General features: G+C 43.3%; 1 protein-coding gene across 1 annotated transcript in view; it reads left to right on the forward strand.

The window, feature by feature from the left end:
- NUDT3 (nudix hydrolase 3) overlaps positions 1 to 12,978 on the forward strand; it is a 41,705-nt gene that overhangs the window by 23,116 nt on the left and 5,611 nt on the right. The window contains exons 3-4 of the mRNA XM_030221382.1: positions 5,426 to 5,470; positions 12,170 to 12,254. Of these exons, the coding sequence (XP_030077242.1) occupies positions 5,426 to 5,470; positions 12,170 to 12,254 (130 nt within the window). The remainder of the gene's footprint in view (positions 1 to 5,425; positions 5,471 to 12,169; positions 12,255 to 12,978) is intronic.

Here is a 12,978-nt window from a genome sequence, read left to right on the forward strand (position 1 = left end):
TCTTTTATTAAGTAGGAAGTGTATTCAGTAGGAAGTGTATTCATTCCTTTACGATTCGTGGAACAATACTATATATATACAGAACTTTACGTGGTCTATACCACTTCTCTGGTGGTTGCTGGTGAGCTCAATTGCTGGAATCTATCTATAAACCTTAAATACGCCATACCACTTCTCTGGTGAGAGTTGTGGCTGAGCTCAGTTGCTGGAATATCTATAAAACCTTAAATATGATTTACCACTTTTCTGGTGAGAGTTGCTGGTAAGCTCAGTTGATGGAATATATATAAAATCTTAAGTGGGCCATACCACTTCTCTGGTGAGAGTTGCTGGTGAGCTATAAGACAAGTGAGCCATACCACTTCTCTGGTGAGAGTTGCGGGTGAGCTATATTATGCGTGAGCCATACCACTTCTCTGGGGAGAGTTGCGGGTGAGCTATATTATGCGTGAGCCATACCACTTCTCTGGGGAGAGTTGCTGGTGAGCTATATTACATGTGAGCCATATCGCTTCTCTGGTGAGAGTTGCTGGTGAGCTATAGTACAAGTGAGCCATACCACTTCTCTAGTGAGAGTTGCTGGTGAGCTGTAATACATATCGGGCCATACCACTTCTCTGGTGAGAGTTGCTGGTGAGCTCTGATACTTGGCATTGCCGAGTGCTTTGTGGCTGCTAGGATTCCATACGGCACAGAAGGTCTTTCTCTTTTTCCTGCTTTGTTATTCAAATACTGAGGCTAAGGTCACATGGCCAGGGCTCCTATTGGCTCTCTAGAGTCAGAGTTTTTTCTCAGTCTCCACCTGCTGGTAGGCGAGCACAACCCATCAGTCCAATCCTGGTCCGGTCCGGAGGGACTAAAGGAAAGCAAATTAGCAGGTAAGATCTAATTTCTCCTTACTACTGATGTTTTCTATCAGGTCAGTTTTGGGACAGCATGGTAACAGGAATAAAGTTAAATGCTGGCGATGGTAGAGAATTTGAAGTGCATTCAGTTAATACAAAATAACAGTGGAATTGATCTGTAACACATAGAAAACAGATTGTGTTACTGTCTTTTGAGGGAGCAGCATTGGCTTCCCATCATGTGTAGAATTTAGATTTAAATTGATGCTGGCTTATCATACCCATCATTCTGCTCTGCCATTATATTTGAATTCTGTGCTGATCCCATATCAGCCTTTCTCTGAGGACAAGCATGATGTATACATTCTTACTGGTGGATGATGTCATCCAGTGGAGCCTGCCATAGTAAGCTCCTCCCAGCATTCTTTCTCAAAGCCTTTGGAAGGAGCGTACATACTCTCCCCTCAGAGTCATGCAGGATCAGTTCAGTCCTGTGTGTGTGTTTTTTTTTATTTTATTTTTCTGCAGGGCAGGGAGGACGCACTTGTTTCATCCTCACAGCTTGCATCTTGGTGACTTTTCACTGGTTCATAGTATCTTTTGGTTTTCCTGTTCCATATAAGTGTCTCATGTGGAGAAGTACACCTTTGCTCTTATTTTTTTTAGTTAGCTTTTTTTGGCACTTAAGTTTTCTTTGTTTTCTGTGGCTCACTAGGCCCCCTTAGGCCTCAAATACCCAGTTGAGGAATTTTTATTTATTTTTATTTCAACAGGCAAAAATTGACACAATGTACATCATAAGCAACTATATCGACATTGGTCTCAGAAAAAAAGATCAAATGGAACCGCTAGTCTTAAGATATTTATCATTTCAAAAACCACAGGAAGAGAAAGGAAGGTGAAGAGGAAAAAAAGGAGGGTGGGGAATTTTTACCACCAAGCTGTTTGAGTTCGCCTTGGCTATATTTCCTGTCATGTTCCAGAAAACTCCCATTGGTTTCTAGAAATGCACTCGATGCAATAGGCCACCCATGGACACCTATAATTGGTGCCTGAGGCTTGATCATAATCTCTCTTGTAAACTCTGTTTCCAGATAATCAAGAAGAGATAATTGAAAGTTGATAGAAGTAGTGCAAACAGATTTTTGGCATTCAGTTTGATCTATCGACTTCAGCATTGGAAACTGGGGAAGCATCGTGGTTATTTTTTTATTTTTTTTATTGAGGGCCTCCACCTTCCTCAACCATCAAGCATTGATAGTGGCCACTAGAATTGGATATCCTTTAATCCCCTTTTGAGGATAAGAGGGTTCGTCATTATCCTTATCGATGCCGTGTGACTCCGATACCATGCATTGATGCTGATGCTTCTTAGCCTCCACCCAATCTCCCTCAAAGCATAATATTGAAAGCACCGAGGTCATCAGTGTCCTGAAAGCAACCTTGACACATGGGCTACTCACCTCCCAGGAACTGCATAGGGTGCTTCGTTCTCCATCAAGCTGAGACTAGGTCACTGATGCAATCCCAATGACTTTGAAGGACGTGACCATTCTGGCTGAGCCCCAGATTTATCGTCTGCAGCCCTTGGAGTGGTCAGAGATGGGATGCCTCCTGGCTCGGCAAGAGACTGTCATTGAGGGCATTGGTGCTGGATCCTCAGAAGCTCCAGCTCCAGATGGGCATCAGGGCTGGTCTGCACTGAATCGATATCAGTTTGCAGCCCCTTTGGGGGGGGGGGGGGGGGCTCCTTGGGAAACTGTGGATCCCTGGTGCCTTGACATGCAAAGCAGGCAGTGACTTGGGCATCTCCATGGGGAATACTTCTATGAGTCTGATTTTGACTGTTCCTGAATGTCTGAGGAGGCACCATAGGTCCTCCCAGAGGAGAGGTCCTTTTAGTCTTTCCTCAGATCCCAACCCTCCATGTGAAGAATCACTTCTAGGGGAGCTCTCCTCCTTTGACTTTATCAGGGAGATGGCTAAGGCTGTTACATTTGATTTGGAGACTGAGGATGAGCCTAGGACCAAGACATTGGAATCTGGCACAGATGAAACAGTGGGAGGACTAACCCCCCTCCTGTCTGTTCAGTAGGTGACCAAGGTCAACTCTATAGGGTCCAGAAGGCTCTGGGACTTGAAGCTTTAGCTTTTTCACCATGGTGGTCAAATCTGCTAAGTTTGGAGTCTCTCGGGTAGATGTTTTATTGAAACGCTAAGCTTTTTCTCTTGTATAGCTTCTTACCAGCTCTTCATGAGCATGCTCTTGCAGCACACTGTGCGCAGTATGGTGGAGTTTGCAGACACTCTCCCTCAGGAGAAAGCTGACAAGCTCCATCAGTTACTAGCCAAACAGCAGGATTGCAGAAAGTACGTGGTGTGGGCAGCCTAGGATGCTTTTGATACAGCATCCGAAGCTTCTTCCTTGGCTATTGGGTTGCGCAGATTTGCCTGGCTGCGTGCTTCAAACATAGAACCAGAAGTTCAGGAGAAGCTGCCAGCCATTCCATGCTAGAGGAGAGTCCTTTTTGATGACGAAGTGGAAGAGGTAGAGCCCTTGTCAAGAAATGTTCTGAAACCATCAGTTCACTATCCTGGCCCACTCTTGGCTCAGTCTCCACATTCTGGGGTTACTCTGGAGGGCAATAGAGGACCTACTACTATCATAGATGTAGGTATCCTTCCCCCTTCTGAACCTCCCCAAAATAACCAGGGCTTATGCCGTCGTCTGAGGCAGCAGAAAACCCATCTGGCTCTCCCAAAGCAGGGGATTAGCTTTTGACTGGCTCCAGGAGAACATAGGTGCAATTCTCATAGCTGTCCCAGACAACCACCTCGGAAGGAGGCTGAATTTTTTTCCAAGCAAGGGGAGAGGGGGGGCCCTTCTAACATCAGACTAGCAGGTTCTCAAAGTAGTCTGGAAGAGCTATGTACTGCAACTGGATTACACTCCTTTTTCCAGTTGCTTACTGATAGTGTCGTTAAATTCTATGCACTAAGAATTGTTGACAAAAGAACCTTCTTCCCTGTTATACTATCAGGGTATCCAGCCTCCGCCCTCGCTCAGTCAAGTGTTCAGGATTTCTACAATGAACAATGAATATGCATGGAGGCAGTGCATGCAAATAGGTCTCCTGCACAATCATTGGGTAAATCCTGACTAGGTTGCAGCCCTCAAGGACTGAGGTTGGACATATCTGTTCTACAGTATCTCTTACTGAGATTGTCAATGCTAAACCATGATGCAACTCTGGTGATTCCTCTGTTCTAGTCATGTAAAATGTGACTTTTTGATTTGAATTTTGGTATTTATAAAATTCATATTTGCTCTTGGTGCTCAAGGTTAATGAGGTAAGTTGTTTAATGCGAGTTAAAATAAGCTGTACAGAGATGATATGTTCAGTCTCCTGTGAGACTGAATAGGAGAGTTGCTAAGATGTTTGGGACCTTGAAATAACTGCTAAGCTGTGTTTGACATCCTAACTCTGCTTGGTAGGTTGAGTGATCTGTTTTGGCACAGAGCATATTTGAGCAGACACATATTGGTACCATGGGCCTGTTATACACACAAAACTTGAGCAGATTCAGAGCAGGAGGCCTCTCTTGCCCTGTAGCCCTCTGAGTTTTAGATCAGCACAGTCTTCAACTCTGAATTGGTGTCTGAAATTTTTAAAATTTGAGGAATCCTAGAGCCATGATTATTTATCCTGTTGAGGCCCTCTGCAACATATTACATAGAGTAGATCATGGCTGAGAGACCAATTGATGTGGTATTCCTGTCCATGTTATCTAAAACTTTATAGCCCACTGTATCCAGTAGTCACTGGATACACACACTACAATATATCCGTACAACTTACTGAGCATCAAGCAAATAAATTGAGTTGGCAATCACAGTATATGACTGCTTGTAAGATCACTTCTCATCCACATCAGTTTTTCTCCTGTGTTTATCTACTAATAGTAGAGAACCAACAAGGATCCTCCCCCCCCCCCCCCCCAATCTTTTACCCCAGTTTCTTATACCAAAACTAATGATGGCTGTTAGTATTTTTTATTTTTTCAGTTGGTTTAAAGTTACATCTTAAATTGTTTTACGGTGCAGGTATGTGTCGTCATGGTCATAGAATACAAAGGAGAAAAAAATCTGATTTGGTCAAATTTGACAGAGTAACTAACAAATTGGGAAGCGCACTGCATCAACAGTTATCAGAAACTGAATGTGTGAATATAAAGGAGAAATTTCTGATTTGGTCAAATTTGGCAGAGTAACAAATTGAGAAGCACACTGTGCATCAACAGCTATCAGAAACTGAATATGTAAGTTATATTGATGGCTATCTCCATAACAGTGGAGATAACCATAGCGACACCATAATTGGAACACTTTTTAATTATATAGCTCTTGAAGTTTGCTGAGTGTGTAGCTGTCAGGGAAACATTTTAAAACTCAGCTTTTAGTGAAATGTCTTCCTGCTATTCTCTGACATTTTGATTTGCTGTGAATGTCTCTACTTTAGAATTTTAGTTTGTATGGGGAACACTCACAATAGTAAATCTTTACTTTTCCTTCTCTACAGGCTGGTGTGAAAGGGACTTTGGGAAGATTAGTAGGAATTTTTGAGGTAAGATTTGGATTAGTTTAATTGAATATGGCATTTCCTTATACTCACCTGAACTAGTCTAGAAGGATATGTTACCCAACAGCAGATGGAGGCGGAGAACACTATTCTGTGATGAATGACTATGATATGACTACTATAAGAAGTGATGCAGCCCTGAAACTTGCCAATATTTCTCTGCCTTCTGCAAATGATACAGGTTGGACTGATGTAGCAGGATTGTTCGAGGCATGCCCGACTCTGAAACGATGCAGGCCATAGCCTGTGGTTGAGTCCCTTGACTGTTGGCTCCCATGGATTGGTCCACAGACTTCCCTCATGGAGTGTAGTGGATCCTGTGCCCTCCATAGCCTCGAGCTTTAGCCTGCAGGCACTGGTTTGGTGCAGCTGGATGGCAGGGGCAAGTGCATTTTCATCCCTCTCCCCCTTTTAAGGAGGGTATCATTGCAGTAAGTGTCTCCTAGGGTCCTAAGTCTCAGCCCACATGCCTTGATGTGATGAGATTGTGTCTGGCAGTAGTCCTGCAAGGCCAATGCCAGAAGGGTACATGTTTTGTTCCTCACTTTTGAGGTTTCCCCCTTTTTGCTCCTTTCAGTGGTGGAATGGTTCCACAGGGCTACTGCGGAAGATTAGAGGCTGACCAAATTGTTTCAGCTTCAGTACCAAAACTGGCCTGAAACCAAAATTCCCTGCCCCCTTGGCTTCTCTGCCACCTTCCCTGGTCCTACCTTCAAAGCCCTGGTAGTTTAGTGGCCTCTTTGGGGCAGGAGCTATCCCTTGCCAACTCTGCAGTCAGAATGGCTGCTGCAACATCCTGCATCAGCCATTTTGAGATTGGGGATTGCTCCTGCCCATGCAAGTTCCAGTTGCACTGCTACCTGTTAGTGGAGATGTCATGGAAAGCTCAGTATTCTATACTTCCATCTGCTGGTTGGGGAACATAACCCACTTGTCTGGACTGGTCTAGCAGGGCTCAAAGAAAGGGAATTAGCAGGTAAGTGCAAATTTCACCTTATCACACTTTTTGAATTCCGTCACCATTTTTATCTCCATCACCTACCTCAGGAGTGCATTACAGGCATCCGTAATCCCCTTTGTGAAAAGGTACATAAGTAATGCCATACTGGGAAAAGGCCAAGGGTCCATCGAGCCCAGCATCTTGTCCACGACAGCGGCCAATCCAGGCCAAGGGCACCTGGCAAGCTTCCCAAACGTACAAACATTCTATACATGTTATATCTATTCAGTTACGATCAGTCAGGCACAGATTGGCTTGTTAACCAACTAAATTGTGTGCAACAATTGGCAGTGTGCACAGAATACAGCATACATTTTCAGATGCCATATATAGAATTTGGGGGAATGTCGGCACAATATAAATGAAACACCTTAACAGGCACATATTAGAACATTCAAATAACACAAATGATGCAAGCACTGTTTATACAATACAATGAAACATCTTAAGTAGCCAAAGGGGCAAGTACAATTGAGATCTATAGACAGAACAAGATGGGGAGTACAAAATCTACTACCATGCAACTTCAATTCATGTTCTTTAGTTTTACCTTTTCCTGTCTCTGGATTTGTTTCTGTATTAGTAACTTTCAAGTATTTAATGCCTATCATATCTATTCCTCTTTTCCTCTAGGGCAGGGTCTCCAGCCTTTTTCATGTAAAGGGCTGCAAAGTGGACACCATAAGATTTTAGGCTTACACATGTAATTTTAAGTATTTTGATTCTACTCATTGAAGTTCTGTTAAACTTTGGGAAATGTCATGAAGTTCACAATCACTAGTTCTGGCTCAGTGGAACCTTTTGCCAAACTGGGAATTGAAGTGGTTCAACCTGGCACAGTCAGTCCTAAGTGATTTTAGTTAGACAGGAAGCGCTTCTGCATGGCTCAAAATCTGAGCAAATGGGTGCTAACATTTATCCCTGCTCGTGAAATCTCACATATTCCACCTAAATTCCTCTGTGGAGCATTCCTACTGTACTAGTACATGCTGAAACAAAACAAAAAAAAAAGTGAGATTGGCTCACCTGAAGGATGTGGCACCATAGGGAGGTGGGTAGAGAAAAGGTCCCGCGAAGCTCTTCTGAGTACCTTGTGCCTCATATTGACACACATGAGTACAAATACATGCATTTGTGTGCACAACAATGTGACTGTGCATGGCAGGTGGGCACACGTAACCCTGAGAAGCTTCATGGGACCTTTTCTCTATCTGCTTCCTAATGGTTCTGTGTCCTTCAGGTGAGCCAATTTCTTTTTTTTTTTTTTTTTTTTTTTTTGGTTATGGGGCTTCAAATAATGACTGCCGGGCCAAGTGTTGGAGACCACTGCTCTAGGGCAGTGTTTCCCAAGTCCAGTCCTGGAATACCCCTTGCCATTCAGGTTTTCAGGATATCCACAGTGAATATGCATGAACTTGATTTGCATACACTTCCTCCATTATATGCAAATCAAGTTCATGCATAGTCATTGTGGATATCCTGAAAACCTGACTGGCAAGGAGTACTCCAGGACTGGATTTGGGAAACACTGCTCTAGGGTATACGTATTCAGATCTAGTCTCCTCTCTTACAGTAGACATTTACATGTTTGAAAGGCATCAATATAGAAACAAATCTTGTTCAGAGATGGGAAAGTGGGTAAAACTAGAGGATATGAATTGAGGTTGGGTGGTGATATACTTAGGAGAGATGTTGGTAAATTCTTTTTTACAGACAGTGTGGTCAATGCCCTTCAGAGGGGGGTGGTGGAGACAAAAACAGTGATGGAATTCAAAAAGGTATGGAAGGAACACAGAGGATCCCTAATTAGGAAATGGATGGTATAAAAAGCAAAACTTAAATTACTTGCATGTGTGTTGTGGTGCTTAGATGGCAATTTCAGCTGAGAAGAATTAATGCCAGTGCTGAGCAGATTTCTACGGACTGTGTCCTGTATATAACAAGACAGATTAGGATAGACTGAAGTCAACTCCAGTAGTTGGAACGTGAGGACAGTGCTGGGTGGACTTCTATGGTCCGTGTTGCAGATATGGCAAAGAAAGACAAGGATCAAGTATCTTTTTCATTGTTGGTTTAATCATGAATTGATAGTGTGACTATTGAGCAGACTGGATGGACCGTTCGGGTCTTATCTGCAGTATGTTGTTCCCTACAATGGGATTCAACAAGTTTCATAAATGAAGAAACACAAAAAATGGAGTACAGAATTGTCATTATTCCCCCTTGCTAACAAATCATAACATATCCCCCTCCTGAGTTAAAACTCCTAAACAGGGAAAAAAGGGAAAAAAGGGAAAAAAGACTAAACGTCAGCCGGCGTGGCTAAACAGTAAGATAAAGGAAATCATTAGAGCCAAAAAACAATCCTTCAGAAAGTGGAGAAGAGAACCAACTGAAAGTAACAGGATAGATCATAAGGAATGCCAAGCCAAATGCAAAGCGGAGATAAGGAGGGCAAAAAAGGACTTTGAGAAGAAATTAGCGTTGGAAGCAAAAATACATAGTAAAAATTTTTTTAGATACATTAAAAGCAGGAAACCGGCCAAAGAGTCGGTTGGGCCGCTGGACGAAAATGGTGTTAAAGGGGCGATCAAGGAGGACAAAGCCGTAGCGGAGAAATTAAATGAATTCTTTGCTTCGGTCTTCACCGAGGAGGATTTGGGGGGGACACCGGTGCCGGAAAGAATATTTGAAGCGGGGGAGTCAGAGAAACTAAACAAATTCTCTGTAACCTTGGAGGATGTAATGGGTCAGTTCAGCAAGCTGAAGAGTAGTAAATCACCGGGACCTGATGGTATTCATCCCAGAGTATTAATAGAACTAAAAAATGAACTTGCGGAGCTACTGTTAGAAATATGCAATCTGTCCCTAAAATCGAGTGTAATACCGGAAGACTGGAGGGTAGCCAATGTTACTCCGATTTTTAAGAAGGGTTCCAGAGGAGATCCGGGAAATTATAGACCGGTGAGTCTGACGTCGGTGCCGGGCAAGATGGTGGAGGCTATTATTAAGAATAAAATTGCAGAGCATATACAAAAACATGGACTGATGAGACAAAGTCAGCACGGATTTAGTGAAGGGAAGTCTTGCCTCACCAATCTAATGCATTTTTTTGAGGGGGTAAGCAAACATGTGGACAATGGGGAGCCGGTTGATATTGTATATCTGGATTTTCAGAAGGCGTTTGACAAAGTGCCGCACGAAAGACTCCTGAAGAAATTGCAGAGTCATGGAATTGGAGGTAGGGTACTATTATGGATTAAGAACTGGTTGAAAGATAGGAAGCAGAGAGTAGGATTGCGTGGCCAGTATTCTCAGTGGAGGAGGGTAGTTAGTGGGGTCCCGCAGGGGTCTGTGCTGGGTCCGTTGCTTTTTAATGTATTTATAAATGACCTAGAGATGGGAATAACTAGTGAGGTAATTAAATTCGCCGATGACACAAAATTATTCAGGGTCGTCAAGTCGCAGGAGGAATGTGAACGATTACAGGAGGACCTTGCGAGACTGGGAGAATGGGCGTGCAAGTGGCAGATGAAGTTCAATGTTGACAAGTGCAAAGTGATGCATGTGGGTAAGAGGAACCCGAATTATAGCTACGTCTTGCAAGGTTCCACGTTAGGAGTTACGGATCAAGAAAGGGATCTGGGTGTCGTCGTTGATGATACGCTGAAACCTTCTGCTCAGTGTGCTGCTGCGGCTAGGAAAGCGAATAGAATGTTGGGTGTTATTAGGAAGGGTATGGAGTCCAGGTGTGCGGATGTTATAATGCCGTTGTATCGCTCCATGGTGCGACCGCACCTGGAGTATTGTGTTCAGTACTGGTCTCCGTATCTCAAAAAAGATATAGTAGAATTGGAAAAGGTACAGCGAAGGGCAACGAAAATGATAGTGGGGATGGGACGACTTTCCTATGAAGAGAGGCTGAGAAGGCTAGGGCTTTTCAGCTTGGAGAAGAGACGGCTGAGGGGAGATATGATAGAAGTGTATAAAATAATGAGTGGAATGGATCGGGTGGATGTGAAGCGACTGTTCACGCTATCCAAAAATACTAGGACTAGAGGGCATGAGTTGAAGCTACAGTGTGGTAAATTTAAAACGAATCGGAGAAAATTTTTCTTCACCCAACGTGTAATTAGACTCTGGAATTCGTTGCCGGAGAACGTGGTACGGGCGGTTAGCTTGACGGAGTTTAAAAAGGGGTTAGATAGATTCCTAAAGGACAAGTCCATAGACCGCTATTAAATGGACTTAGAAAAATTCCGCATTTTTAGGTATAACTTGTCTGGAATGTTTTTACATTTAGGGAGCGTGCCAGGTGCCCTTGACCTGGATTGGCCACTGTCGGTGACAGGATGCTGGGCTAGATGGACCTTTGGTCTTTCCCAGTATGGCACTACTTATGTACTTATGTACTTATGTGGTGAAGGCGGTTAGCTTAGCAGAGTTTAAAAAGTGGTTAGACGGTTTCCTAAAGGACGTCCATAAACCACTACTAAATGGACTTGGGAAAAATCCAAAATTCCAGGAATAACATGTATAGAATGTGTGTACGTTTGGGAAGCTCGCCAGGTGCCCTTGGCCTGGATTGGCCACTGTCGTGGACAGGATGCTGGGCTCGATGGACCTTTGGTCTTTTCCCAGTGTGGCATTACTTATGTACTTATGTACTTATAAACTGTTAAAAAAAAAAAAAAAACACCCCAAAAACTTTAATGAGCAGTAGTACCAGAATCTGTGATACCTGTACTCCTGGTTCTCAGCAAGAGAGGCACAAAAGATCTACTATAATAAAAAGCAACCTCAACGTTCTGAGGACACTGACGTCACTGAAGTCAGTCAGTCTCCCAGAACGGTTCGTGGATTCATGGTGGTGAAGCCACCCCACAGACCCGTGCCCCGCCCTCGCGTCAAACGTCATGACGTCGAGGGCAGGAAAAAAAAAAATCACCTAAACAAACGGTTGACCCCCCCCTAAAGCTGCAGCTCAACACAAGGACCTCCAGCACCCCCCCGCAACAACCCCCTCCTGAGACACCCACCTTTGCGTTGCTTTGCCGGCGGGGACCCGAAACCCCGCCAGCACAAGCCCTGTCTGCTCACTACGGCGTCATCTTCGGCGTTCCTAGCCTGTGGAGGCAGGGCTTCTGTGCCCTTAAGCCAAGCCCCCTCCCTACCCATCTTCAAATCCTTGCTCAAAGCCCACCTCTTCAATGTTGCTTTCGGCAACTAATCTTTATACCTTTCAGGAAATCTAGACTGCCCCTATTTGACTGACTGTACATTTGTCCTTTAGATTGTAAGCTCCTTTGAGCAGGGACTGTCCTATGTTAAATTGTACAGCGCTGCGTAACCCTAGTAGCGCTTTAGAAATGTTAAGTAGTAGTAGTATCTCTAAGGGAGAAGAAAGCATTGTAAAGCTTGATAATTAGTATGGATAGGAAGGGTGGGTAGGCTGTTTAATTTTTATATGTTTATCGTTTCTGTGTTTGTGTTGGCTTTAACTGCTTCACATAACCAAGATTAGTATTTATTGCCCATCTTTATTTTATAAGGTTTAAGTCATTTATGGAACACAGTTTATTTTTTTTTTAAATTCGTCCTCTGGATACTAAGAAAACCTATGGAAACAGTGGAACTTGACTTGCTCTGAGGTCACTAGCATGATTTTGTTGTCTTTGTTCCAGAATCGAGACAGGAAACACAGAACATATGTCTATGTTCTCATTGTCACTGAAGTGCTGGAAGACTGGGAGGATTCAGTAAACATTGGTAAGTTTGTTCACACTGCTACTACTACTTATCATTTCTATAGCGCTACTCTGTGGTTTAAGATGTTATCTAGGAGAGCTGTAGCAACCTGCCGCAACCCAGAATGCACTCTACTTCAATGGTGGTTCAGGTGCTGAAAATGCCCCCATACCATTTGCAGGCTGCTGGAATGTTCTCCTTATTTTTAAACCTCTTCTCCTCCCCCTCCCCTCAAAAAAAAAAAAGATTTTTTCTTTCTGTCCTGACTATAAGTATTACAGGTCACTGCTCATTTCAGAGTCCAATATCAATGCATTCTCTACAAGCCAGTAGGTATTGCTGTAGGTTGAAAGTATTTTTTGCTGAAAATTTGTATGTTTCCACAGCTGCAAAATTGGCAGGTATTTTACATAAAGATGCACCTGTTTTCAAAGTGAAAGTACATACAGGTACATGCTTTGAAATTTTGCCTAAAGGGAAAATACCTGCATATGCTCGCATTATCCAGATCAGAAAAAATATTTTTGAAATCAAGTGTGTGCATTGTTCCAGTCCCCTTCTCCAGGATCGCCTCCCCTAAATTCGGATAAGGACAAACACATTTATGCATTACATAAATGTGTATGTCCTTTCATATACACACATGATGGGGCAGTTTTCAAATGGCAGCATGTCAAATGCTAACAATCAAAGCAGTTTACGAAACTAATAATCGGAGAGGAATTGGAGAAGTGCCAAACATTAA

The sequence above is a fragment of the Microcaecilia unicolor genome, chromosome 12 (genome assembly GCF_901765095.1).
Source record: "Microcaecilia unicolor chromosome 12, aMicUni1.1, whole genome shotgun sequence".
Lineage (NCBI taxonomy): Eukaryota > Metazoa > Chordata > Amphibia > Gymnophiona > Siphonopidae > Microcaecilia > Microcaecilia unicolor.